Source organism: Dendrobates tinctorius, unplaced genomic scaffold (genome assembly GCF_039654945.1).
Source record: "Dendrobates tinctorius isolate UK_male_01 unplaced genomic scaffold, ASM3965494v1 ptg000003l, whole genome shotgun sequence".
NCBI lineage: Eukaryota > Metazoa > Chordata > Amphibia > Anura > Dendrobatidae > Dendrobates > Dendrobates tinctorius.
Genome location: NW_027361671.1, coordinates 50943958 through 50970346, shown reverse-complemented (window position 1 = coordinate 50970346; position 26389 = coordinate 50943958). Strand labels below are relative to the sequence as shown.

General features: G+C 43.1%; 1 protein-coding gene across 4 annotated transcripts in view; it reads left to right on the top strand.

Annotated features, from left to right (window-relative positions):
• MCC (MCC regulator of WNT signaling pathway) overlaps positions 1-26389 on the top strand; it is a 517969-nt gene that overhangs the window by 68562 nt on the left and 423018 nt on the right. For 3 of the 4 annotated variants that reach the window (XM_073551638.1, XM_073551567.1, XM_073551693.1), the window contains exon 2: positions 26135-26373. In XM_073551638.1, coding sequence (XP_073407739.1) covers positions 26135-26373 — 239 coding nt within the window. Of the gene's footprint in view, positions 1-26134; positions 26374-26389 lie in introns of those variants that run through there. The other variant, XM_073551694.1, reaches the window with a different exon arrangement.

Sequence of the window (26389 nt, the reverse complement as noted above, 5' to 3'; positions counted from 1 at the left end):
TATACATATTTTGATTATTGGCCAGTGTAAATGCAGCTTAATGTGTTTTTACTAGCTATCAGTAGTTTTTTTGTGGCCTTTTCCCATTATTTTATTACCCATATATGATTGAACATATTTTTGCATAAGGGTTCATTTACACAGTCCTACCGAAGGCACATTATGTCCGCCGATCGGTAAGTTACCGAAATACCTGTTTACACAGACCAAAGCAAGTGATGCGCACTGAGCCATGAATACACTGGACGATGTATCGACGAGAACAATGATCTTTTCTTCTGCATAAAAGAAAATTCACCTGAGGAAGAACGTTTTGCTCGTTCGTGTGATCAGCAGCCTGTTTACATAGTAAGATGATCGTAAAACAAGCGTTTTGGTTTTTTTTACATTGTTCATTCTGATTTACAATTATCCTGCATTATAAAACATTTTTTAATTGTAATTATTTTCCTACAATAAAACCTCACGGACATTAGCTGTTTACAGTATGTAGGGTAATTACAAGCAAACCTTGACAACTGAGGTAGTGCGAGTCACCAAATGACACGTGGAGTTTTACTTACGGGATCTGAGTGTTGGAGAAGTGTACACTGATTATAGAGTTGCATCTGGGAGCCTGTCAGGCTTTCACTAGACATTTATCTACATTTAAAGATTTGTGTGCAAGTATGGTTTAGATTTTCTTTCTGGGTCTTGTGCTTGTTTTTATCAGTCAGGAAGTATGAAGTGTTTTTTTGTTGTCCAGTTTTAAAGAGGAGACCATACATAGTGTCCTGCAGATCTACACTGTGTTCCAAATTATTATGCAAAAAATATTTCCTCATATTTTCTCTAAATTACCTATATGAATTGCAGTCATTGTTGTTTTCCAGTCATCTACTATTCTAGTATAATTGCAATGCTTTTGAACAAACTGCCTATGAAAACAGTATATTTTTTAAAATAAGAAACACTCAAAATGCATGTTCCAAATTATTATGCACAGCAGAGTTTTCAACCTTTTTATTTTTATTTTGAACAAAAAAATGGTCAATTGTGAAATAAGCATTATCAGCTTATTACACAATGAAATCAAACAGTTTTCAAGTCAAAACTTTATTCTAGGTGATGTTACATTTGCACATAGGACCCCTTGTTCGAAAGAAGCTTCTGAACTCTCTCGTCCATTGAATTTGTCAGTTTTTGGATGGTTTGTGCTTCAATTGTTTTGCATGTGGACAGAATATCCTCCCAGAGCTGTTGCTTAGATGTGAACTGCCTCCCGCCATCATAGACACTCCTTTTGATGATGCTCCAGAGGTTCTCAATGGAGTTGAGGTCAGGGGAAGATGGTGGCCACACCATAAGTTTGTCCCCTTTTATGCCCATAGCAGCCAGAGATGCAGATGTGTTATTTGAAGCATGAGACGGTGCATTATCATGCATGAAAATGATCTTGCTGCGGAAAGCACGGTTCTTCCTCTTGAACCATGGCAGGAAGTGCTGTTTTAGAAACTCCACATAGATTATGGAGTTCATCTTTACCCCTTCAGGGATCCTAAAGGGGCCGACAATCTCTCCCCATGATTCCAGCCCAAAACATTACTTCACCTCCTCCTTGGCACCTTAGCCGTGTTTTCATGGGGTGTCCATCAACCAGCCATCCTCCACTCCATCCATCTGGACCATCGAGAGTTGCACGGCACTCATCGGTGAACAAAACAGTTTGGAAGTCAGTCTTCATGTCTCGTTTGGCCCACTGGAGCCGTTTCTGCTTGTGTGCAGTGGATAGAGGTGGTTGACAGGATGGCTTACGCACAGCTGCAAACCTCTGAAGGACCCTGCATCTTGTTGTTTGGGGGACGTTGGAGGCACCAGCAGCTTCAAAAACTTGTCTGCTGCTATGACAAGGCATTTTTGCAGCTGCTCTTGTAACCTGATACAATTGCCTGTTGGAAAGAGTCCTCAATTTTTCCTTATCAGCACGTACACGTGTGTGCTGGGAATCAGCTACATACTTTTTTTTTTTTTTTTTAAATTCGTTTATTGAACTTCAGGATACAAAAAAAAATGCACAGCATACAATTGGCTCATGTTAATGAACATTTTCTACAGAGCATACATGTTTCCATCCATTATTGAAAATATAAAAATATAAAGCCAAGAAATTGCACACAATTATTTTAAAAGAACAAGGTAGCATTGTACATAACCTTCCCAGTATGCGCAAAGAACAGTTGGCTATATAACATAAAACATGTATATCGAACAAAACACAAGTCTTTTAACATATTCTTCGGATAAGAAAATCTAATCAGAAATTCCTAAACTACGGCTACCACTACATCAACCGATGTCTACTATTTCGCAGCCTAGTATCCTACAGAATACTATCTCGTATGTGATGTCTCAACCTTGCAGGGTAAGATGAGGGGAGTTCCACCTCCCCCAGATCTTTTCAAATTTACCCGGGCATCCCCTATTTTGGTATAATGTGCGTTCATACGGAACAATCGAATTCACCAAGTCAATCCAAATTCTAAGGGAGGGGGATGAAGTTCCCAAACACCGTAATGCTAGTACCTTCCGTGCCATAAATAGCATCTCACGCAGGAAGACCCCATCATATCGATCCCAGATCTCCTCATCCCATACCCCAAACAAGCAGACCAGTGGCTCTAAAGGGACCGGGGCTTGTATTAGGGATGACAGTAATGATGTCACCTCTCCCCAGTAATACAGGACAGTGGGACACTGCCATACCATATGAATAAAATCCGCGTCTGAAGAGTGGCACCGTAAGCATTCTGATGACTGGTATCGGCCCATCCTAAAAAGTCGTGTCAGAGTCAAGTACGATTGATTAATTATATATAATTGTATCATTCTGTTGTTAATAGATGGTGATACTCAAATCGGAGATTCCAGAATCCCCTCCCACTCCTCGTCCTGCGTATTAGGGATGAGCCGTTTCCACTTTCTTTTGATAGAAATTATGGCAGATTCTGCTCCCGCTGACAGCATGTATGTGTATAAAGAGGAGATGAGACCCTGAGGGCCCTGCGATTTAAGGATTCCTATCAGAGGTAAAGATGAAATAGTACGGCCTACACCCTTACATCTCACATGCGACTGAAGAGCTGATCTCAGTTGTAAATAGCGTAAAAATTGGGATCTTGGGATATCATGCGCGACCCGTAATTGCTCAAAAGATTTCAAGGTCCCCTGATCATATAAGTCCCCCATCGAAGAGACGTCATGCTGAATCCAAAATTCAGTGGACGGGTGGTTTATCAATTCTGGAAAATAATCATTATTCCACAGGGGCATTTCGGCTATAAAATCTTGAAACCCAGTCACTTTCTTAATTTGCCTTCATGTTAATCGCGCCAAGCGAAGCAAGGGCAGCAGACGAGGGACACCAGTTCTTTCTAACTCAAGGAAACCCAGTGGGCAATTAGTCTGTGCAGCATGAAGCAGGTGACTTTCAGAGTTGGGGATGCAGCTACCCGGCATCCAGTTACATAGAGCCTTGGCCTGCCCAGCTAAATAATACAGGAAAAAATTTGGTAGCGCCGCTCCACCTCCCTTTTTGGGTCTTTGTAAGGTGGACAATTTAAGTTTGGTCCTAGTTTTCCCCCATATAAACAATGTGATCTGGGAGTTGAGATTCACAAAGAAAGATCTGGGCACCATCACAGCACTGTGCTGAAGGGAGTAGCTAAGCTTGGGAAGTAATATCATTTTAATCAAATTAATGCGTCCGGCTACAGACAACGAAAGCTTGCTCCAGGATGTAAATTTAACTTTAACTAATTCCTGCAGTGGGTGGATATTAAGTTGTAAATCAAACGCACTATCACTGGATATATAGACACCCAAATATTTTAAATTGGATACAATAGACAGTGAGGAGAGAGCCTCTAGCTGCGGCATCGGGGCATGAGAAAGGGGTAACAGAGCCAACTTCTCCCAATTTATGTATAAGCCTGAATATTTGCTGAATCTGTCTATTAGGGCTATCACTTGCGGCAAAGTTTCTTCCACTTCATCCATGAATACCACCATATCATCAGCATATAGACCTATAGTGTCCACCCGACCCGCTACCTCAATTCCCTTAATGCCATGGGAAGATCTTATGCGTATTGCCAGTGCCTCAATTGCAAGAGCGAAGAGGGCAGGGGAGAGAGGGCAGCCCTGACGAGTCCCCCTATGTAATGGAAAAGACTCGGATATAGAATTATTTACTATGATACGGGCTTTGGGTTTCATATACAATATTTTAATCCATTTTATAAATTTGTCACCAAAGCCATATTTTTGCAAGCACGCAGAGAGAAAAGGTCACTCGAGAGTCAAAAGCCTTGGCGGCATCTAATGACGCTAATGCCCATTTGTTGTCGGGCATTAGGGAGCTATATTGGACTATTGACTGGACCCGTCTGATGTTAATGGAAGTGCTCTTACCAGGCATGAAACCCGTTTGATCAGGATGTACAAGATTCAGTATAATTGAGTTCAGCCTGGTAGCTAAGATCTTAGTAAAAATTTTATAGTCCACATTCACTAGTGAAATAGGATGGTAAGATCCACATTCCATGGGGTCCTTTCCCTCCTTCCTAAGCACTATGATATTAGCCTCATAAAAAGAAACAGGCATAGACCTCCCTTCCCAAATTCCACGAAATACCTTCATCAGAAGTGGTATCAACACATCCCGGTATTTCCTGTATAATTCAATGGGGAACCCATCCGGCCCAGGGGCCTTTCAAGAAGCCATGTCCGTTATAGCATTTTCTATCTCTTCCGCAGTGAACGCAGCGTCCATAAGGGCTCGCTGTTCAGAATCTAATGTAGGGAATGTCACATCTGATAAATAATCCAGGCATCCCAAATTATCAAAGTCACTTTTAGATTCATACAGTGACCTGTAATAGTCATAGAAACAACCAAGTATCTTCTCGGTCGAAGATACCAGTAAACCATCCGCCCTACGAATCTGCAGTATTGTATTGGAGGTTTTGTGCTGGCGCACCAGATAGGCCAAAAACTTACTTGCCTGGTTTCCCAGTTCAAAATAAGATTGACGGGCGAAGAATAGTTTTCGCTTAGATTTAGTGTCTATGTGCTGAGCGTACAACCTCTGGGCAGCCAACCACTCAATCCTATTGCCATTAGTTTGGTTAGATACATATGTAGCCTCTGAGTCTTTCAATCGTTGCTCCATTTCCTCATCCTCCCTTGAGGTTACCCGCTTAATATAAGAGATCGTGGAGGACAGGCAACCCCTCAAGTATGCCTTAAGGGCATCCCAAAATCAATTAATGTCATTAGGTTTCCGGATGAGACTCGAAACTATGCAATTGACTGATCGTTCTATCGGGGGACACTATCAACTTCAACCCGAAAGGGTTCAACTTCCAAACTATCCCTTTGTTTAATAGGCCATATTTAAGCTTAAGGATGACCGGGCTATGATCTGAGATCCCCCTAGTGCCATGCTCTATGCTATCCACCCACATCGCCAGACCGCTGGAACCAAATATGTAATCTATGCGCGATAGAGAGCGATTAGTGGACGAGTGACAGGTATACTCTCTTAATTCAGGGTAACGCATCCTCCACAGATCCAGCCACCCGTCCTCCCCCATAAACTGACAGCGAAGTTGTGGTCAGCGAAGAGGCCCCCCTCCCCGTCACCCCACCATACAATCTCAATTTATCAAGGCAGTTGTTCATAACCATATTGAAATCTCCCATACAAATAACATCCGCATCTGGATAATCCAGGGCAAAACTCATTGCCCTCTGAAGAAGAGACATACTAGCCGGAGGGGGGTTATAGACACATAGGATTACATATTCCCTAGCATTTATCAGTACATGCACAAAAACAAAACGACCCTCAGGATCCCTCCGAGTCTCCTTGGCCTCCCATCTAACATCTCTATGTACCAACAATGAAACTCCTCTAGAGTAGCTGGTATGGAATGCGTGAACAGACCGTTGTACCCAAGTCTTTTGCACACATCGAACCGTATCCCTGATCAGGTGCGTCTCCACCAAGGCCACAATGTGAGGGTTGTAAGGTCTTACCTACGAGAAAACCTTAATCTTTTTTCGAGGAGTTTTGATACCCCTCACATTCCATGTCATACAGATCAACTCAGACCCCATATTTTACTCCGCTGAATATGGGGCACATCATTACCCAGGTAGAATTTAGAGACATCTCCTAAAAATGAAAAGTGTCGTTGACTGCGAATTTTCCCTAAAAAAAGTATAAAACCACAACAAAGAAAAAACAAAGTGAATAAACAGCAAACAGTATGGGAGCAACGTCCTGTACTCCCGTCATGAAGCAAACAAGGGGATACCATCACTGAGCACAGTGTCCGGTATTGTTGGTAATTGGACGCATGCGGATAGAGCTCCAATCAGACCATTGATGCAATGGTATTGGCTAGCAAAATATGCACTAGGATTCCTTTGCAGCAGACCCCCCATGGGACCGCAGCCACTCTGCCGCCTCCACCGGATCCGTGAAAAACTGAGTGGAACCCCCATGAACCACTCGAAGCCGGGCCGGATAAATCATTGCGTACATAACATTTCTCGACCGGAGGCTCTCTTTGACCTCCATGAACTGTGCCCGCTGTTTCTGAAGTTCTATGGAGAAGTCTGGGAAAATCGAAATCGTGGCGTTGTTGAACTTAATGGGGCTCCTCTGCCACGCCAAACGCAGAGCCACATCCCTGTCCCTGCAGTTAAGGAGACGTGCCAGAAAAGGTCTAGGTGGGGCTCCGGGAGGAAGAGGCCTAGTGGGGACTCTGTGGGCCCGCTCCACCGCAAATGTTGGAGAGAATTCGTCTCCCAAAGTAGTTTTGAGCCATTCTTCCAGAAATTGCTCTGGGTGTTGACCCTCCGACCGCTCCGGGAGCCCAATAATTTGGATATTATTCCGATGCATTCTGTTCTCCAGGTCATCCGCTTTTTGCCTCCATGCATTCATAGAGCCTGCCACCTTCGTTAACTTGGCCTCCATGGGTGTGATGTTGTCTTCTACCTGGGAAACTCGCGTCTCCACCTCCGTAATACGGCCCCTCATGGCTTGCATATCTTGTCGGAGGCGTCCCACCTCAGTGTGCACGTCCTCAATCTTCCCAGTCAGAGATGTCCTGGTTTAGGAGATGGCCTGCATCAGTTGTTCAGACACCTGTTTAAGGGTTAACTCCTCTTGCTCAATCTCTTCCTCGCCTCCAGAAGAGCGGCCCTTATGCTGAGCCTGCGAGGGGTTATTTTTAAGGGGTCTTGAGGCGTTCGGATGATCTATTCTAGCATATTCTTTCAGCCTCGCAGCTGCTCCTGTCCCCTTTGAGCGGCTCATTTTAACAGCAATATGGCACAGCTGGTTATTAAAAACAGTCCACTGGAGGCCTCTATTATAGGCGTAGCAGGGCTCTCATATAGTAGCAGAAAAGCCCCAAAGGTGACACAGATCCACATGGCCACGCGGGAAAACTGTCCGTCTCCAAGCAGCAAACGAGGGCCCCTATAACCTGGGGATGGGGGGCGGAGAGACCACGGCACCCCACGAGACAGCAGCCAGGAAGGGACCCAGGCCCCTAAAGTAATAGCACCAGCAGGTCAAGTGACTTAACAAAGAGGAGGAACGCGGGGCCCAATCTTTCAGGGCACTCACCGCCTGTCCTCCACAGTCCTTAGAGGATATACGCTCACCTGCCCGTCAGCGCTGCAGCTATGGGGAACTGCACCACGTCTCAGAGGCAGCGTGTGTGCTTCAAGATGGCTGCTGCCTCTGCCTCCAGCCGCCGTCAGCAAACGTGAGTCCAGCGGCGTCCTTCCACGGTGGGGGGTCCGAGAGCGCCCGGCACAAACACCAGGGGGTTATCGTTAATAAGGGAGCGCGGGGCTCCCGCTCCAAAGCTCTCACTGCCTGAGGAAAGACGCGCCGCTCCAGCAGCTCCACGGGGCCAGGAGCTGCAGACCTGTGCCTCCCTCCCGTCGGAGCGCACAGCAAGATGGCCGCCGTCCTCTCCAGGTCCCGCACCCCCTCCGATATCTTCAGAGCTCGCCTCACCCAGGCCGCGGACCACGTCCCCCCGGGCACCGGACGACCCCCGGGGGCCAGATGAATAAGCCGCCTGTAAGTAAGAGCCAGTAGAATTGCAGGATTAACAGGATAAGTGACAGGATGCGAGGAGCTCCGTCTCAGCGCGTCCTCCCTGGCTCACTACATCGCCACGCCCCCCTACATACTTCTTGATTGTGCGATGATCGCGATGAAGTGTCTTGGCAATGTTGTAGTCATGCCTTGACCTAAATACTCCACAATTTGTTGCTTTTCTGCAGTCGACACATCCTTTTTCTTTACCATTTTGGCAAAAAATGTAGACTGCTTAATAATGTGGAACAGCCTTCTTAAGTAGTCTTGCCTTTATTTGGACACACCTGCCAAACTAATTTGCACAGGTATCTGCAATTGCTTTCAGTGATATAAAGAGCCCTGACACACATCACCATCAATGAGTTTAAATGACAAACAAAAAAATTCTAACCTTATCACTCCTACACTCTTTTTGCATAATAATATGGAACACCGTTTAGGGCTCAAAATCCGCATTTGTAGACTGCACTGATTTGTGGCAGATCCACTTGGTTTCTGCTGCGTTTAGGGCAATGGCTGGGGACTACATGTAGCCTTATGCCAGATTTATACCACACTTGAGCCCCTATTCATTAGACAGTTATGGTTTCCTTCTGAATTATTTAAGTAGTCTCCTTCACTATTGTAGCCCAAAACAAAAAAAATGACATTGTTGGAGAGAAGTTCAAACCGAGCACAAAGTTTCATATTTTGTCTCATTGAAGTTAGAGGCTCTGTTGGGCATGCATGTTTTTGGGGATTCAAACTGACACCCCTGACGGAGTAATGAGCTAAATTTGAGTTGTGTGAAATTTGTCCTTAAATTATTAAAACAGGATGGAATCATGGTAAGTGTCTTAAACCTGTTGCACAGGAGCTTCACTCAGCCATTAATCTCACAAGCATAAGTAGCTCCACACACTGCAAGCTAAAATGTAATTCTCAAAAATAGGGCAGAAAAAAAGCTAATCTGTAAGAACCTGAAAGTGAGGCAAGATCTGGAGTTTCCACCTCAAGTTTCTTCAGTTGTGGGTTCCTAGCCCCCATGCCGCTAATCCTGTGTCACCTCTCTCCCATATATTGGTGTAGATGCCTCCAGCTGACTTGCCTCAGCTAATGTCTGTAAGGATTGTGAGGTTTCAAGACTACTCTGCTGTAAAGGGATAGAAGGGCAGGGGGAGTTTGCCATCTTCTTATTCCCTACATTTACCTAAGGGGTATTGAGCTGACTGCTTTATTGCAAGCAGCTAGCGTCAATTGGCAACTTTTCGACCATTTTACTAACTATATGGAGTCTGTGATTCTTTTATTTCCAAAAAAGCCACTGAAAATGACAGTGAGAATCAAACCTTTCAAACTGCCACAGTTTATATCCTACATCTCACATATATAGATACTATCTATCTATGTATGTATGTAAATATCTCTAGATAGAACGTCTGAACTAAAATCTTCCTTATATCTTTCCTTCCAGATGACTATGTAACTATTATGCTTCTGCTTACTCAAAATTGAACATTCCCTGTGCCGCTGCCTTTGTGCTTTGGAATTTGCAAATGTTTGCATCATTACTTCTATTATATACCGAGGATTTAGTAGCCCTGTGAGGTTCCCAGCAGGGAAGATGCCTTAAATACCTTCATTTTGTTGCTGCAAGCAAATTGGCACCAAAGTGTTAATGTGCCTTACAGAGTGGTGGCAGCAGCATGTTCTACACGTTTTTGCTGGATGGTGTAGTGACTGTAAAGATAAAAGGTTTACTTTGCATTGTCAAATGTGTGTTAAGAAATTCTTTTTATGCCTCTTACATGTCTTCCTGGACTAGTATCCACATGGCAGAAAACAGTTATGCCTTCATCTCTGCCGCTTAGAAATGTTTGAATAGAAAGACTCGAAATTAAATGGATATTTTAGGGAAGGCCACATCCTCTAGATGTAAATAAAATAAAAAATAAAGACCATTTTTGCTCATTGTGTTTCTTATGCTGGAGCCATGAACACGGACCTTAACTGAGACAAGTGAGGCCTGCAGTTCTTTGGATGTTGTTTTGGGGTCTTTTGTGACCTTTTGGATGAGTTGTCTCTGCACTCTTGGTGTAATTTTGGTCTGCCAGCCACTTCTGGGAAGGCTCACCACTGTTCCATGTTTTTGCAATTAGTGGTTAAAGGGAATGTGTCACCTTTTTTTTTTTTTTTTTTTTACTATCAGCTGCCGGCATTGACATCAGGGGCTTATCTACAGCATTCTGTAATGCTGTAGATAAGCCCCCGATGTAACCTGAAAGAGACGAAAAACACGTTAGATTATACTCACCCGGGGGGTGGTCCGGTCCGATGTGTGTTACGGTCCTGTCCGACGCCTCCCATCTTCTTACGATGCCATCCTCTTCTTCCTTTCCTGTAGTGGCTTCGGCGCAGGCGCACTGCTCTGCCCTGTTGAGGGCAGAGCAGAATCTTGCAGTGCGCAGGCGTCGGGAGAGGTCTGGCGCCTGCGCACTGCAGTATTCTGCTCTGCCCTCAACAGGGCAGAGCAGTGCGCCGGAGCCACTACAGGAAGGGAAGAAGAGGACGGCATCGTATGAAGATGGGAGGTGCCGGACCGGACTGCGACACCCATCGGACCGGACCGCCCCCTCCGGTGAGTATAATCTAACGTGTTTTTCTTCTCTTTCAGGTTACATCGGGGGCTTATCTTCAGCATTACAGAATGCCGTAGATAAGCCCCTGATGTCAATGCCGGCAACTGATAGTCAAAAAAAAGGGTGACAGATTCCCTTTAATGGCTCTCACTATGATTCGCTGGAGTCCCAAAGCTTTAGAAATGGCTTTATAAAAACCTTTTCCAGACTGATAGATCTCAATTACTCTGTTTCTCATTTGTTCCAGAATTTCTTTGGATCGCGGTATGATGTCTAGTTTTTGAGGATTTTTATTACTTAAGTGATCTCTTGATTGAGAGCAGGTGTGGCTAGGGAATGGGAATTCAGCTTCCTAAAGATGTGATAAACCACCGTTTAATTTATGTTTTAAGGGGGAGGTGGGTAGGAAAACACATTTTCATGCAGGGCCCTCTCGGTTTGAATTTCTTTTTCCCTTATTAATAAAGACCTTCATTTAAAAACTGTATTTGTGTTTGCTTGTGTTATCTTTCTCTAATACTTAACTTTGGTGATCTGAAACATTTACATATGACAAACGTGCAAAAGAATAGGAAATCAGGAAATGTATTTATTTTATATGGTACGTACATACATACATACATACACAACCTCCCAGTCATGGCCAAGAGTGTTGGCACCTTTGAAATTGTTGCAGAAAATGGAAGTGTTTCTTGCAGAAAATTATTTCAATTAAACGTTTTGTTATACACATGTATATTTTCTTTGTGAGTATTGGAACAGCACAAAAAAAGACATAAGAATAAAAAGAAAATTGGAACATGATTTCACACAAAATAACAAAAATGGGTGGGCACAATGGTTCCAAAATTGTGGGTATACAACTTTGTTTCAAGCATGTAATGTTCGTTCACTTACCTGTGGCAATATGACAATCACACCTGAAACCAGATAAAAAAGGGAGAGGTTAACTCACTTTGCATTGTGGGTGTTCTCCATTAAGCATGGAGAACAGAAAGAAAAGAACTGTCTGAGGGCTTGAGAATCAAAATTGTTGAAAAATAACAATCTCAAGGTAACAAGTCCAACTCCAGAGATCTAGATGTTCCTTTGTCTACAGTACGCAACATAATCAAAGAATTTACAACTCATGGCGCTGTAGCTAATCTCCCTGGACGTGGACGACAGAGAAAAATTGAAGAAAGGTTGCAGCGCAGGATAGTCTGGATGGTGGACAAGCAGCCCCAATCAAGTGCCAAAGAAATTCAAGTTGTCCTGCAGACTCAGTTTGCGTTGACACTGATGCACCCTATCTGTCGACATTTGTATGAAATGAAATGCTATGTCAGGAGACCCAGGGGGACCACACTAAAGACAGAGACATATTAAAGCTAGACTGCAGTTATTTAAAATGTACATGAGTAATCCAAAATCCTTCTGGGAAACCAACTTGTTGACAGATGAGACAAAGATAGAGCTTTTTGATAAAGCACATAATTTACCGAAAACATAATGAGGCCTGCAATGACAGAACACAGTACCTATAGACAATATGGAAGAGGTTAATAGATGCTTTGGGGCTGTTTTGCTGCATCTGGCACTAAAGAATTTTGGGTCACAATGTAGAGCCAAGTGTCAGAAAGCTGGGTTTGTGTCTTGGATCATGAGTCTTCCAGTAGGACAATGACCAAAACCATACTTCAAGAAGCATCCAGAGAGGGATGAAAACAAAGTGCGGGAGAGTTCTGAAGTGGCCAGCAATGAGTCCAGATCTAAGTCCAATTGACCACCTGTGGAGAGATCTTAAAATTTATGTTGGGAGAAGGCTCTCTACAAATATGGGAGACCTGGAGCAGTTTTCAAAAGAGTGGTCAAAAATTCCAGTTGAGAGGTGTAAGAAGCTTGTTGATGGTTATAAAAAGCGATTGATTGTAGTTTTTTATTCCAAAGGGTGTGCAACTAAATATTAAGTTGAGGGTGTCAACAATTTTATCCTGCCCATTTTCGGGGTTTTGTATGAAATTAAGTCCAATTTGCCTTTTTTTCGCTGATTTTTTTTTTCTCTGTGTTCCAAGATACACAAAGGAAATTCCCGTGTATATACTCGTGTATAAGCAGACCCCCCTAATTTTGCCACAAAAAACTGGGAAAACTTATTGACTCGCATATAAGCCTAGGGTGGACAATGCAGCAGCAACTGGTAAATTTCAAAAATAAAAATAGATACTAACAAAAGTAAAATTAATTGAGAGAGACATCAGTAGGTTAAATGTTTTTGAATATCCATATTGAGTCAGGAGCCCCATAAAGTGCTCCATACAGTCAATGATGGCCCCTGTTGTGAATTCTCTCTCTGGCTTCCCTCTGGTGATTACGGAAGATAGTGGAGCTGGTCAGAGTGAGAGTTCTCTTTCTGGGCTTCCTCTGGTGGTTACTGGCGGTAGTGGAGCTGATCTGATTGACAGAGGCTTGCCGCCTGATAATGAGGAAGACGATTGGAGATCTGGGGTTTCTGATTGGGATTTAAGGCAGCTGACTCCCTCTATCCCTGCTGGTGAATTTCTTCCTGTGCCTCTGAGGTCTGATGTCTCCTGCTCTTTCCCTGCATGTTCAGCTAAGTGGTTCATTTGCTATTCTGTTTGCATTTGATCTGGTTTTGTTTATCTCTGCTGTCTCCGGCTGGGGCAGTGCTGAATCACCGCCCATATGTTACTGCATGTGCCAGTTTGTTTTGTCCCCTTTTATATTGGTCTCTTTTTGCTTTGCTTTCAGAATATACCAGAGTGCTGATATAGTAGAGGGCGAAGTCGTGCGACTTCAGTGTTTTTGTGCATTACACGTGTTGGACTTTTTGCAGGGTTTTTTGCATGATTGCAGACAGTGTCTTTCCATTCCTGTCCTGTCTAGTCAGTGTGGGCCCCATCGTTTGCTCAGTCGATTTTCCTGCCTGCGTTTGTGTTTTCATCTTGTCTCACCGACAATATATGTTTGGGGGCTATCTATTCCTTTGGGGTCTGCTCCGGGGCCGTTTAGATTTCCCCTTTCTTGCTTTAGGATCTAGGATCATCGTAGGTACGCTCCACGGCTACTGCTAGTTGTGTGGACAGGATCAGGGGTCTGCATCCGCTTAGTTACCAACCTCTCTGGTTTTCTGTGCCTTAGCCTGGGTCTGCTATCCTCCATGACCCATTCGTAACAGGCCCCATAAGATGCTCCATAGAAAATACACCCCATATAACGCTGCACAAAGGTTAATAATGGCCCCATAAGATGTTCCATACAAAATACACCCCAGATAACGCTGCACAAAGGTTAATAATGGCCCCATAAGATGCTCCATAGAATTATATGCCCCATATGCTGCTCCATAAAGGTTATGGGCCCATAAGATGCTCCATAGATTATGCCCCCATAAGATGCTCCATACATTATGCCCCCATAAGATGCTCCATACATTATGCCCCCATAAGATGCTCCATAGATTATGCCCCCATAAGATGCTCCATAGATTATGCCCCCATAAGATGCCCCATAAAATGCTCCATTGATTTTGCCCCATATGCTGCTGCTGCAAATAAAAAAAGACATACTCGCATCTCGTCGCTGGGGGCCAGGTGCCGGTGTCCTGAGCAGGCGGGGACAGGTGCCGGTGTCACCGCTGGCTCAGGGCCCTGGCACCTGCGATATTCACCTGTCCCCGGTCCATCGCTGCACTCGCTCTGTCTTCCGGGTCCTCTGTCAGTGACGTTCAGGCAGCATAGGGCGCGCACTAACTACGTCATCGCGCCCCTCTGCTGCCTGCCTGTCACTGACAGAGGACGCGGAGGACAGCGGCGCTCAGCGATGGACCAATATGCGCATATTCATGACTTTAATGAGCGGTACCACGTGACCACTGAAGGAGGGTGCCTGAGATCATGGAACAAGCAGGGGGGCTGCAGAGACCGCGCCAGGGGGGTCAGTATGATCTGACACCCCCTCCCCCGCCGACCCCGGTTTATGACTCGCGTATAAGCCAAGTGGGGCACTTTCAGCCAAAAAAAATGGGCTGAAAATCTTGGCTTATACGCGAGTTTATACGGTAAACATGTGTATAACAACACGTGTAATTGTAACAATTTTCTGGAAGAAATACTTTCCCTTTGCTGGTTATGAAAATTACACAAGAGACTAAGCCATTTTTTTCAGAAAAATAATCATTAAATGTACTGTAAGCTGCACACGCAATGTAGTAATTTATATATGTCACTGACATCTTTATCTATTTATCTATTATGTGTACGAGGTATACCATATATTCTATCTACTCTTTGTCGGGTCACACTGTAGTTTTATGGTACACGGCAGATGAAATGTCGAGTTTGTAATAATTGGACTGCACTCGAATGATCCGAGTGATGTGCGTTTTTTTCCTCTCTCCCATTGACTTGCATTGGGGAGTCTTGTCCGATATATGAGGACAATCGCAGCATGCTACAATTCTATATTCTCAGAGTGTATTTATTTAACTCTTTACTTACAGATTTAGTAATGAGGGTGTCTGGCTGACACCTCTTCATTACTAAACCTAAGGGTTGGCTGACACCTCTTCATTACTAAACCTAGGGTGTTGTGAACTCTCTCAATTTGACTTCTGAGTCGGGGCTCCCTCTGGTGGTTACTGTGGGTAGTGGAGCTTGCCGAAGTCTGCTACCTGACGACGATGATTGGAAATCTGGGGTTACTGACTGGAGTATTTAAGTGAGCAGGCTTCCTTCAGTGGCTGCTGGTCATTAGATTCTTCCTGTGCATTCTGAGGTCTGCTGTCTCCTGCCTGATCCTGCATTTTTCAGTTAAGTTGTTCATTTGCTAATCTTTTGCATCTGATCTGGTTTTGCCTCTTTCTGCTTTGCTTTGAGGGTTCAGCGTGTGCTCCCTGCTGGGGCAGTGCTGGACCCCACTCCATATGTTACAGCTTGTGTCAGTTTGTTCAGTCCCCTGTTATATTAGTCTCTCTTGCTTTGCTGCCAGTTCATACCAGAATGCTGATATAGTGGGGGAGAGGTCGTGAGACCTCAGTGTTTTTTTGTACATCAGACGTGTTGGATTTTTTAGGGTTTTTGCATGATTGCAGACAGTGTCTTTCCTTTCCTATCTAGTCAGTTTGGGCCCCATCGTTTGCTCAGTCTATTTTCTGCCTGTGTGTCTCATCTTGTCTCACTGACAATATATGTTTGGGGGCTATCTATTCCTTTGGGGTTCTACTCCGGGGCAGTTTAGATTTCACCTGTCTTGCTTTAGGCTTAGTTAGCTCTCCGGCTCTGCCGAGGCATCTAGGGCATCGTAGGTACGCCCCACGGCTACTTCTAGTTGTGGTGTTAGGATTAGGGGGCTGCAATCCGCTAAGTTACCAACTTTTCTGGTTTCCTGGTGGCCTAGCCTATTCCTGCCATCCTTCTCGGTGACCAGTTCATAACACTAGGGGTTGGTGTCAGTGACAGCTGCTGACACCAACCCCTAATCCCATTACCCTGATGCGACTGCATCAGGACATTGGGAAGAACCTGGGCTAAGTGCCAGAATTGGCGCTTCAAATATTAAGTGCCATTTCTGGGGCTGCTGAGGGCTGGTATTTTTCGTCTGGGCTGGGGCAAATAAGCATGATTAAAAAAGGGTTATACAAGGAAATTACACCACAATTTTTTTTTCCTGTTTTCAAGTATCCTTATTTAGCTGCAAAGAGTATTCATTGCTGTACAAGAGTGCGGCAGAATTGTGCATTTCTGCTGCCAAGAGATGCAGAAACCTTGAACAAATTTCTGCAAGCAAATACTCAACGTGCTCACATACCCTTATAGTCTGAAAAATACGGTATATATTTATATACACACATGCTTGTGTGTATTGGTATGCTACTATAAGATGCATCAGACAATAAGACACCTAGGTTTTAGAGGAGGAAAATAGAAAAAAAAATTGAAGTAAAATACTTGGTCATGACACAGTTATTGGGGGGGGTGTATCTGCTGCTGACACTCTTATAGGGGTAATGTCCCCCAATTCTGTACTAATATCCCCCATCCTGGTATTTGTCCCCATTATGGTATATTTGCCCCGCCCCCATGTCCCCATCGAGTTTTATGATACCCATCCTTTAATATATAGCCCCATATATGGTCCCCTCATCCCCATCCTGGCATACATGGTCCCCTCATCCCCATCTTAGTATGCATGGTCCCTCATCCCCTGTCACGCACAGTGTAGGAAAGGCTAAGTTTAACCCGAAGGGATAAGAGAAAGGGAACCAAACACTAGGAGGGAGTGGAGACCCCTAGACAGATCTAACGTCACCCTGTCTGCCCTATCGTCCCTATATATGTCCGCATCCATCGCTGAGCAGGATACCTAATCCATGCCTGACTCTGGCAATAAGCCCTGCATCGGGAAGGACAGTATGAGCACTTGTCAATCCCACTAACAATAAAGACAGCAAGGATAAATGAAACAAGGGGGACACTTAGCTTCAGTAGCCTCAGAGAGAAACACCGACATCTTCCAAAACTGCAAAGAAGACGATAGCAGACTGCTACAGCTCCAAATCTCAGCAGGAAAGTGCAAACAGAAAATATCACCTGCAGCTCCCTAACAAGAAGTTGGGAGTTATAAACACCCAGATCCAAGTGACACCATTTAGGGCTTGGGGAGGTGGCCACTGGGTCCTAGCGTCAAAGGACCAGTCCGAAGTCTGCAAAGCAAACTGCAGCCAGATGCAGTGCAACGCAACGGTCTTCAGCCTTTGACACATCCGTGACATCCCCATCCTGGTATTCATGGCCCCCATCACGATGCACACATTAAAACAAAAATAAACAACTCTACTTGCCGTCTCTCCACTCCCTCGCAGTGCGGTGTCCTGTGCTGATGCCAGCAGCTGATTTCAGACTGTAAGCAGTGCATGACATCACTGCCATGTGCCCCCACATGCCCAGGTCAGCTGCCGGAATATTCACTGCTCTCCATGCATGGGACTATGGAAGAGGAGAGGAGTGAATATTAATCCTTAATAGCAGGCACACTGTTAGCTGATGCCACTGGCTTCCTGCAGTGACTGGGCGATCACGTGTGCTCGCTATTAAAGACTATGGATATTCACTGCTCTCCACTCCTATAGCCCCTCCCACCTCTCGGCGCTGGCCTCAGTGCATAGAGGTGGGAGGGACTATGGGCGTGGGAAGCAGTGAATATCCATAGTCTTTAACAGCGGGAACACGTTTGCTTTAGCCGCTGACTCCTGCTTCCTTTTGACCCAAACCTCTTCCCCCCACCCCCATCCCACACGCAGCCACAGCCGAACTAAGGTACATCTGGACTATAAAACGCACCACCACTCTCCTCCAAAATTTTGGAGAAAAAAGTGCATCTTGTAGTCTGAAAAATATGGTATATATCTTGTTGGAACTACAGCAATAATATTTACCCTAGTGCTTACTTAAAGGGAGTCTGTCAGTGGGATATCAATCCACCTATAGCTGTACCTATAGCTGTATACAATTACACCATGCTAATTGTGATCCGATGTCTTAGGGTATGTGCACACGGTGCGGATTCTGCTGCGTTGTACAGTACCTTATTTCCTATGGAAATAAAAAAACGCAGTGCACATGCTGTGGATTTTTCCGCGGTTTACAATCCGCAGCATGTCAATTGTTTGGTGCAGAAACGCTGCAGTTTTACACCTCATCCATTATGAGGTATAAAACCGCAGGCAAAACCGCAAATAAGGCCTATTTCACACTTCAGTTTTTTCTGTCAGTCTAAATCCGCCAAAATAGCGGAAAACGGATCCGCAGGCGGACTGACAGAAACGGGGGACAGCGGATTACGGATCCGCCGATGGTAAAAATTTAAAGGAACCGCGCCTGGTAAAAAGGAGAGAGAAAAAATCTGAATATTTTCTTCCAGCAGCCAGAGAAGATTCAGGGTTAAAAATGGAAAATGCGGATCCGTGAAGCAAAATAACGTTACAGGCTCCGTTCAGTGATCTCGGCGGACGCCAAAATTCTCACGGATCCGCACAAACACGGACGCAACGGATGATCATCAGTCAAAAGCTGCCCACAATGCAAGTCAATGGGGAAAAAAACGGATCCGCAAAGGGAAATGGTGGATCCGTTTTTTTTTAAAAACGGCGGATTTTGACTGATGGTGACAAACGGAAGTGTGAAACAGGCCTTAACCGCAGGACTTTTGTCCTGCGGATTTATCTGCGGTTTTCAATACAAAATCCGCAGAGGCAAAAAACTACGTGTGCACATAGCCTTATTCCAGAGAAATCCATTTTTCTTAATAGTTAAATTACTGTTAAGATCTATGGGCTGGACATAGTTCTACAGTGCTTATTTTAGCCCTGCTGTTCTGTTCGTATTAGCTTTACAATTGTACTGTTCAACCTTTTAAAGTCTGTTAATTTTGCCATTTAGCTGCTCTAAGCGTATTATTTGAATACCAATTGCATTATTTAACTGAATGTGAGCATAGTTCGTCAAAAACAAATGAAAAATAAAAATCAAAATTTCAGTTTTACTATATTCAGGCATTCTAACATTCTGCACAGAAATAACTCGCATGTGCTTTACAAAATGTTTACTACAACTAGAACATGTAATTTGTTTTATCACAGGAAGATGGACAAATGCGGCATCTCTTCTTTTTTAGGCCTTTTCCAGTGCTGGTGGAGATCGTGGGTTCACGTAGTTGAGCATGCTGCTGGATACGGGTTACTAAGGCTGCTGCACCTTCACTTTGGGGTTTTACTTTTCTTCCTAAAATAGATGTTACGAGCGACTTTCCTAATTGTTCCATGTTTATGCAGTCTATTGGCGTTCCAATCGGGGTTTATTTCACGCCATGAAACAGATACATTGGCCACCGATTGGTTTTGTGTATGTAGGTATTAGTTTATCTAGTGTATCAACTGCCCCTTTGGTGGAATTATAATCTAATGTCATCTCAGCTACTTATCTTGACTGCATTGTCATGGTGCCTCGTGCTCATCAGGATGACCTGTTTGGGAATGTAAGAAACCACTGTCATATCTTCAGTAAAGTAAAATGTTGAACTTTGAGCATTTCTTATGCCAATGATACCTTGCGGCAGTTCAGGCTTGCTTTTTATTACAGTTTTCGTTTTAGTAACAGCTGCCCCAGTTGGTGCGATGTAAAAAAGTTGTCACATGTCACATTTTGTTCAGTCCATACATCAAATCTGAAACGACTCGCATACTCTGATTCTTTTCAGGTTCTTCTCCAGGCTTTGCGCCTGTATATCCCTGAGCATTTAGATTGTATGTATGAACTGTCCATATCTTGATTCCGTACTTTGCTGGCTTACTCTGTATATTTTGTATGAACGGGTACCTACCTCGGAGTGCCACACGTTTTCATCCACCGTGACATTTTCACCAGTATTGTATAATTTTGGAAGAGTCCCTACCTATTTATTCCAAACATCTGTAATAGCGGCTAGTTATTAGTCATCTTCTGACACTTAAAATATTAAAAAATAGTGGATAGTGACGTCACACAAGGTCCTGCACCTTGCCGGCTTTTTCCATATCTCCCGCCGCTGGACCCGCTCTTTACCGGCGATTACTATTGGAGATTTGGGCTATTGCTACCGGCCGGAGCATTGCCCATTACCTACTCACATCTGAGGTGGACACTCTTTATCCTCATTATTTCTTATCCGCTACTTCCTAAACATCTATGTGATCGTCACCATTTGGGAACGTACCATCGCTCCAGCACGCAGGAGCACAGGAGGAGAGCGTCTCTCCGCCAGCTGAAATCTCTATTCACACATTATTGAATTTTCTACAAACACAGCATTGGCATTGTGGAATGCGTTATCATCCCAGCCTATAGAGGTAAGGTATGAGAAACATTTGTGCAAGTTGAACTTTTAATAACGCACGTGTTGTGAACAGTGACCTGGACGGTCATTTAAATTGTCTACTCGTGTTAAGAGACCCTCGGTTGCTGGCATTATTATTATCATTATTATCTTGATAAAATCTTGAGAAGATTTTTTTTTATTATTTTTAATGATTGTAGTAAGAGATTTATGTGGATTTGCGCTATCCACATAAACTTCTGGGAGATAGTTCTGTTCTTTGAGATTATTTGGTTAATTTTACTATGGATCGCTATTGAGTGATAAACTGTATTCTAGTGGGTTATATTAGCGCAATTATTTTTTAATATTTTAATTGTTTTATCGGTCAGACAAAAAGGTGGTGTTGTCTGATAATTTGCAGCTTGTATATCCCTAAACGCAGCGCCACTGGTTGTATTATATTCGTATCTTCTGACACTTTCTCCAGTTGGATATCTTCAGAATCTGAAGCTTTTCCAATTCAGCTTCACGCAAAGGATGTCTGACACATTTAAAAAAAAAAAAAAAGAAAAAGTCTGATTTTTGAAATTAATTTATCTCTCCTCTGATATGATCTAACATATCAGAGGAACAGAGACGTTGGGTCCCCCGATACCTCCAACATCCCCGGACCCTCCTTCTCTGTCCCCCGGCCCTCTGTGTCATCTTCCTGGAAACAAATGACGAGTGTATGCACAGTGCCCCCGCCTAGATCTGTTGGCCAGTGCTCGGCAACAATAGGGAATTTTTCCTATTTGTTCCTTTTGATCACTGTGATAGACCCTGTCACAGTGATCATGAGAAAAAAAAGGTAAATCAAATCCCCCTGTCACCTGCTTAGTTAGAAAAAAATTATTTCAAAAATTAAATTTTTTCCATTCTTTGGAGGTAGGGTTGGAGTTAGAATTATTATTATTATTATTTTTTTTTTTAAAAGGAAAAAAAAAAAGACGGCTAGTGTTCAGTGCAAGTGCTCGCTACTCGAGTTTGCATCGGGTGCTCGGGTATGCACGAAGTATTGCAGATACCCGCATACTTTTTTTTGGGTGTCTAACAGCAGCAAAACATGCAGGACAGGGACTCGAGCACCTGCGATTTTTGGTGCATACCAAGCACCCGATGGAAACTGGAGTAGGGAGCGCTTGTGCTCAACACTAATGATGATATATTCAATATGTCAATCTAATGTTATCAAATTCTGTGTTGTACTTGTGGGTTCAAAATACTCACTATATCCCTGGATAAAATCCTTGAAGGGTGTGGTTTCCAAAATGGTATCACTTGTGGGGGGTTTCCATGCTTTTGACACATCATGGACTCTCCAAACGCGAAATGGCGTCCGCTCTCGATTCCCGCCAATTTTTTGTTTAACAAGGCAAATGATGCTCTTTCACTTCCGAGTCCTGCTGTGCGGCACAACAATAGATTTCCCCAACATATGGAGTATTGGCGCACTCAGGCGAAGTTTCAACACAAATTTTGTGGTCCACTTTCTCATGTTACCCTTGCGAAAGTAAAAAAGTTTGGATGTGAATAAATTTTTTGTGAAAAAAAGTTAAATGTTCATTGATGCAATTTCCACACCTGAAGGGTTAATAAACTTCTTGAATGTGGTTTTGAGCACCTTGGGGGGGGTGTTCAGTGTTTGGAATGGTGTCCCTTTGGGTATTTTCTGTCATATAGGCCCCTCAAAGTGACTTCAGATGTCATGTGGTCCCTAAAAAAAATAATAAAATAAAAGGTTTTGTAGATTTTGTTGGAAAAATTAGAAGTCTCTGATCAACTTTTATCCCTTCTAACTTCCTAACAAAAAATAATGTTCCCAAAATTGTGCTGATGTAAAGTTGACATGTGTGAAATGTTATTTATGAACTATTTTGTGTGACACAACTCTAATTTAAGAGTACAAAAATGAAAATGGCAACATTTTCAAAATTTTTACCATATTTCTGTTTTTTTTCATAAATAAACACAAGTAGTATAAAAAAAACTTTACCACTATCATAAACTGCAATATGGCACGAAAACAACATTCTCGGACTAGCTGAGATATGTTGAAGTATTCCAGAAATATTACCTCATAAATTGACACTGGTCATTATTGTACAATTTGGTCTGGTCATTGAGTAAGGTCAAAATTGGCTCTGGGGTTAACCACAATAAGAGCTTATATACTACAGTGAAACAGGCTTGCACAGACCTGTACAATGATATTATATATAATTTATTTGACTGAAAATATGTTGGGAGATCTATATAAAGCACGATCGATACATATGTAACATTTATTTCATATAATAATCTTTTTATATAGTGCTAACATATTCCGCAGCGCTTTACAGTTTGCATACATTATCATCACTGTCCCCAATGGGGCTCACAATCTAGATTCCCTATTAGTATGTTTTATTGGAGTGTGGGAGGAAACCGGAGAACCTAGAGGAAACCCACGCAAACACGGGAAGAACATAGAAAATCCTTGCTGGTGTTGTCCTTGGTGGGATTTGAACCCAGGACCCCAGCGGTGCAAGGCTGCAGTGCTACCCCTGAGCCACTGTGCCAATACAAAAAATTTAAAGTAAAAAAATAGCACAATAACACAAACCCATAAACAAATTTGCCTAAATCTTCAGTTAAACAAACTTTTTTTCAAATAAACCCAAACAGTACAGTAGGGTTAAATGAAAGGAGGCATTACTAGTGTGAGACATGTAGATCAGGAGAGCAGACTGTCAGTAATTACATGTCTCACACTAATAACTCCCCCTTTCATTTAAAATAATCTCTGGCGGCAGATTCTCAGGGAGATCTATGTCCAGCCCATTGATCTTGATAGCTCAATTACATTTTAAGAAAATTGTGGATTTTTCTGGAATAAGACGCCAGATCGCAGATATCAAGATATCCTTTTATTCAATTTTCTTTGACATGCATGACCATATAGATTGCTTAAGAGGTTTGATCCAACAGACATATTTCCTTTAATAAGGCCACAGCCAACCATAATAATTGACTGCAGTATTATGGCTGCCAGAATTAAGTGGTGGACATGTCTAATCCACATAGCAGCATGCCCTGCTTTTACACATTGAGTCTAGGATGGTGGTCCTGTGCCCCTGACACCTCTTTATGAAGACTGAACATTTGGTCACCCAGTTTGGCAAACAATGATAGGGGTCGAATTAAGTACAATTTTGTTAAAAAGTTATTTTTTGTGTTAGTGGAAATATTCTAGAATTAAGGGCATCATTGTCAAACCAGCAACATGCTTCTCCGATAAAAGCCTAAATAGTCTGCATGCAAGCAGGTCAAGTGGTGAAGATACAGTTGTGGCCAAAAGTATTAACACCCCTGCAATTCTGTCAGATAATACTCAGTTTCTTCCTGAAAATGATTGCAAACACAAATTCTTTGGTATTATTATCTTCATTTAATTTGTCTTAAATGAAAAAACACAAAAAGAATTGTCCTAAAGCCAAATTGGATATAGTTCCACACCAAACATAAAAAAGAGGGTGGACAAAAGTATTGGCACTGTTTGAAAAATCATGTGATGCTTCTCTAATTTGTGTAATTAACATCACCTGTAACTTACCTGTGGCACCTAACAGGTGTTGGCAATAACTAAATCACACTTGCAGCCAGGTGACATGGATTAAAGTTGACTCAACCTCTGTCCTGTGTCTTTGTGTGTACCACATTGAGCATGGAGAAAAGAAAGAAGACCAAAGAACTGTCTGAGGACTTGAGAAACCAAATTGTGAGGAAGCATGAGCAATCTCAAGGCTACAAGTCCATCTCCAAAGACCTGAATGTTCCTGTGTCTACCGTGCGCAGTGTCATCAAGAAGTTTAAAGCCCATGAAGCTGTGGCTAACCTCCCTAGATGTGGACGGAAAAGAAAAATTGACAAGAGATTTCAACGCAAGACTGTGCGGATGTTGGATAAAGAACCTCAACTAACATCCAAACAAGTTCAAGCTGCCCTGCAGTCCGAGGGTACAACAGTGTCAACCCGTACTATCCGTCGGTGTCTGAATGAAAAGGGACTGTATGGTAGGAGACCCAGGAAGACCCCACTTCTTACCCCGAGACATATAAAAACCAGGCTGGAATTTGTCAAATCTTACCTGAAAAAGCCTAAAACGTTTGGAAGAATGTTCTCTGGTCAGATGAGACAAAAGTAGAGCTTTTTGGGCAAAGGCATCAACATAGAGTTTACAGGAGAAAAAAAGAGGCATTCAAAGAAAAGAACACGGTCCCTACAGTCAAACATGGTAGAGGTTCCCTGATGTTTTGGGATTGCTTTGCTGCCTCTGGCACTGGACTGCTTGACCGTGTGCATGGCATTATGAAGACAGAAGACTACCAACAAATTTTGCAGCATAATGTAGGGCCCAGTGTGAGAAAGCTGGGTCTCCTTCAGAGGTTTTCCAGCAGGACAATGACCCAAAACACACTTCAAAAAGCACTAGAAAATGGTTTGAGAGAAAGCACTGGAGACTTCTAAGGTGGCCAGCAATGAGTCCAGACCTGAATCCCATAGAGCACCTGTGGAGAGATCTAAAAATGGCAGTTTGGAGAAGGCACCCTTCAAATATCAGGGACCTGAAGACTACCAACAAATTTTGCAGCATAATGTAGGGCCCAGTGTGAGAAAGCTGGGTCTCCTTCAGAGGTCATGGGTCTTCCAGCAGGACAATGACCCAAAACACACTTCAAAAAGCACTAGAAAATGGTTTGAGAGAAAGCACTGGAGACTTCTAAGGTGGCCAGCAATGAGTCCAGACCTGAATCCCATAGAACACCTGTAGAGAGATCTAAAAATGGCAGTTTGGAGAAGGCACCCTTCAAATATCAGGGATCTGGAGCAGTTTGCCAAAGAAGAATGGTCTAAAATTCCAGCAGAGCATTGTAAGAAACTCATTGATGGTTACCGGAAGCGGTTGGTCGCAGTTATTTTGGCTAAAGGTTGTGCAACCAAGTATTAGGCTGAGGGTGCCAATACTTTTGTCTGGCCCATTTTTGGAGTTTTGTGTGAAATGATCAATGTTTTGCTTTTTGCTTTATTCTCTTTTGTGTTTTTTTCATTTAAGACAAATTAAATGAAGATAATAATACCAAAGAATGTGTTTGCAATCATTTTCAGGAAGAAACTGAGTATTATCTGACAAAATTGCAGGGGTGTGAATACTTTTGGCCACAACTGTAGATAGCGATTGGGTACATTGTCTTGGAAAATGGTAATTGGATAATGGCAGATCCAATCTTGCAATTTTCTAATTAAATGTATTTTCTACTTTATTTGTAATTGATTTGATTCTATTGCTTGTGGTATAAGTATTTAGGTACCACTGGAGGTTTATAGGGTCAACACACTCTTGTGTGGGGGCATGCACTGAAGTGTTCAGCACTTGTATACATCAAGTATTACATCCATTTCATTCTGTTTTCAGGAATGATCTGTTAATGGTTTGCCGGCAGCTAAACATGGAGGACTCTGTAGTTGAAATTATGCATCAACTTGGTGCTGATGAGAGTGGAAAGATCTCATTTCATGATTTTACCAAATGCCGTATGCAACTTGTGCGAGAGATCAGAAAGGAAGAAGTGGATTTATCTGATGACTCATGCAAGAACAAAAAGCTGCACCACAGAGTAACTTCTTGGCCAACTGGAAGTGACCACAGCCTAGGTGAGACTTCATTAAA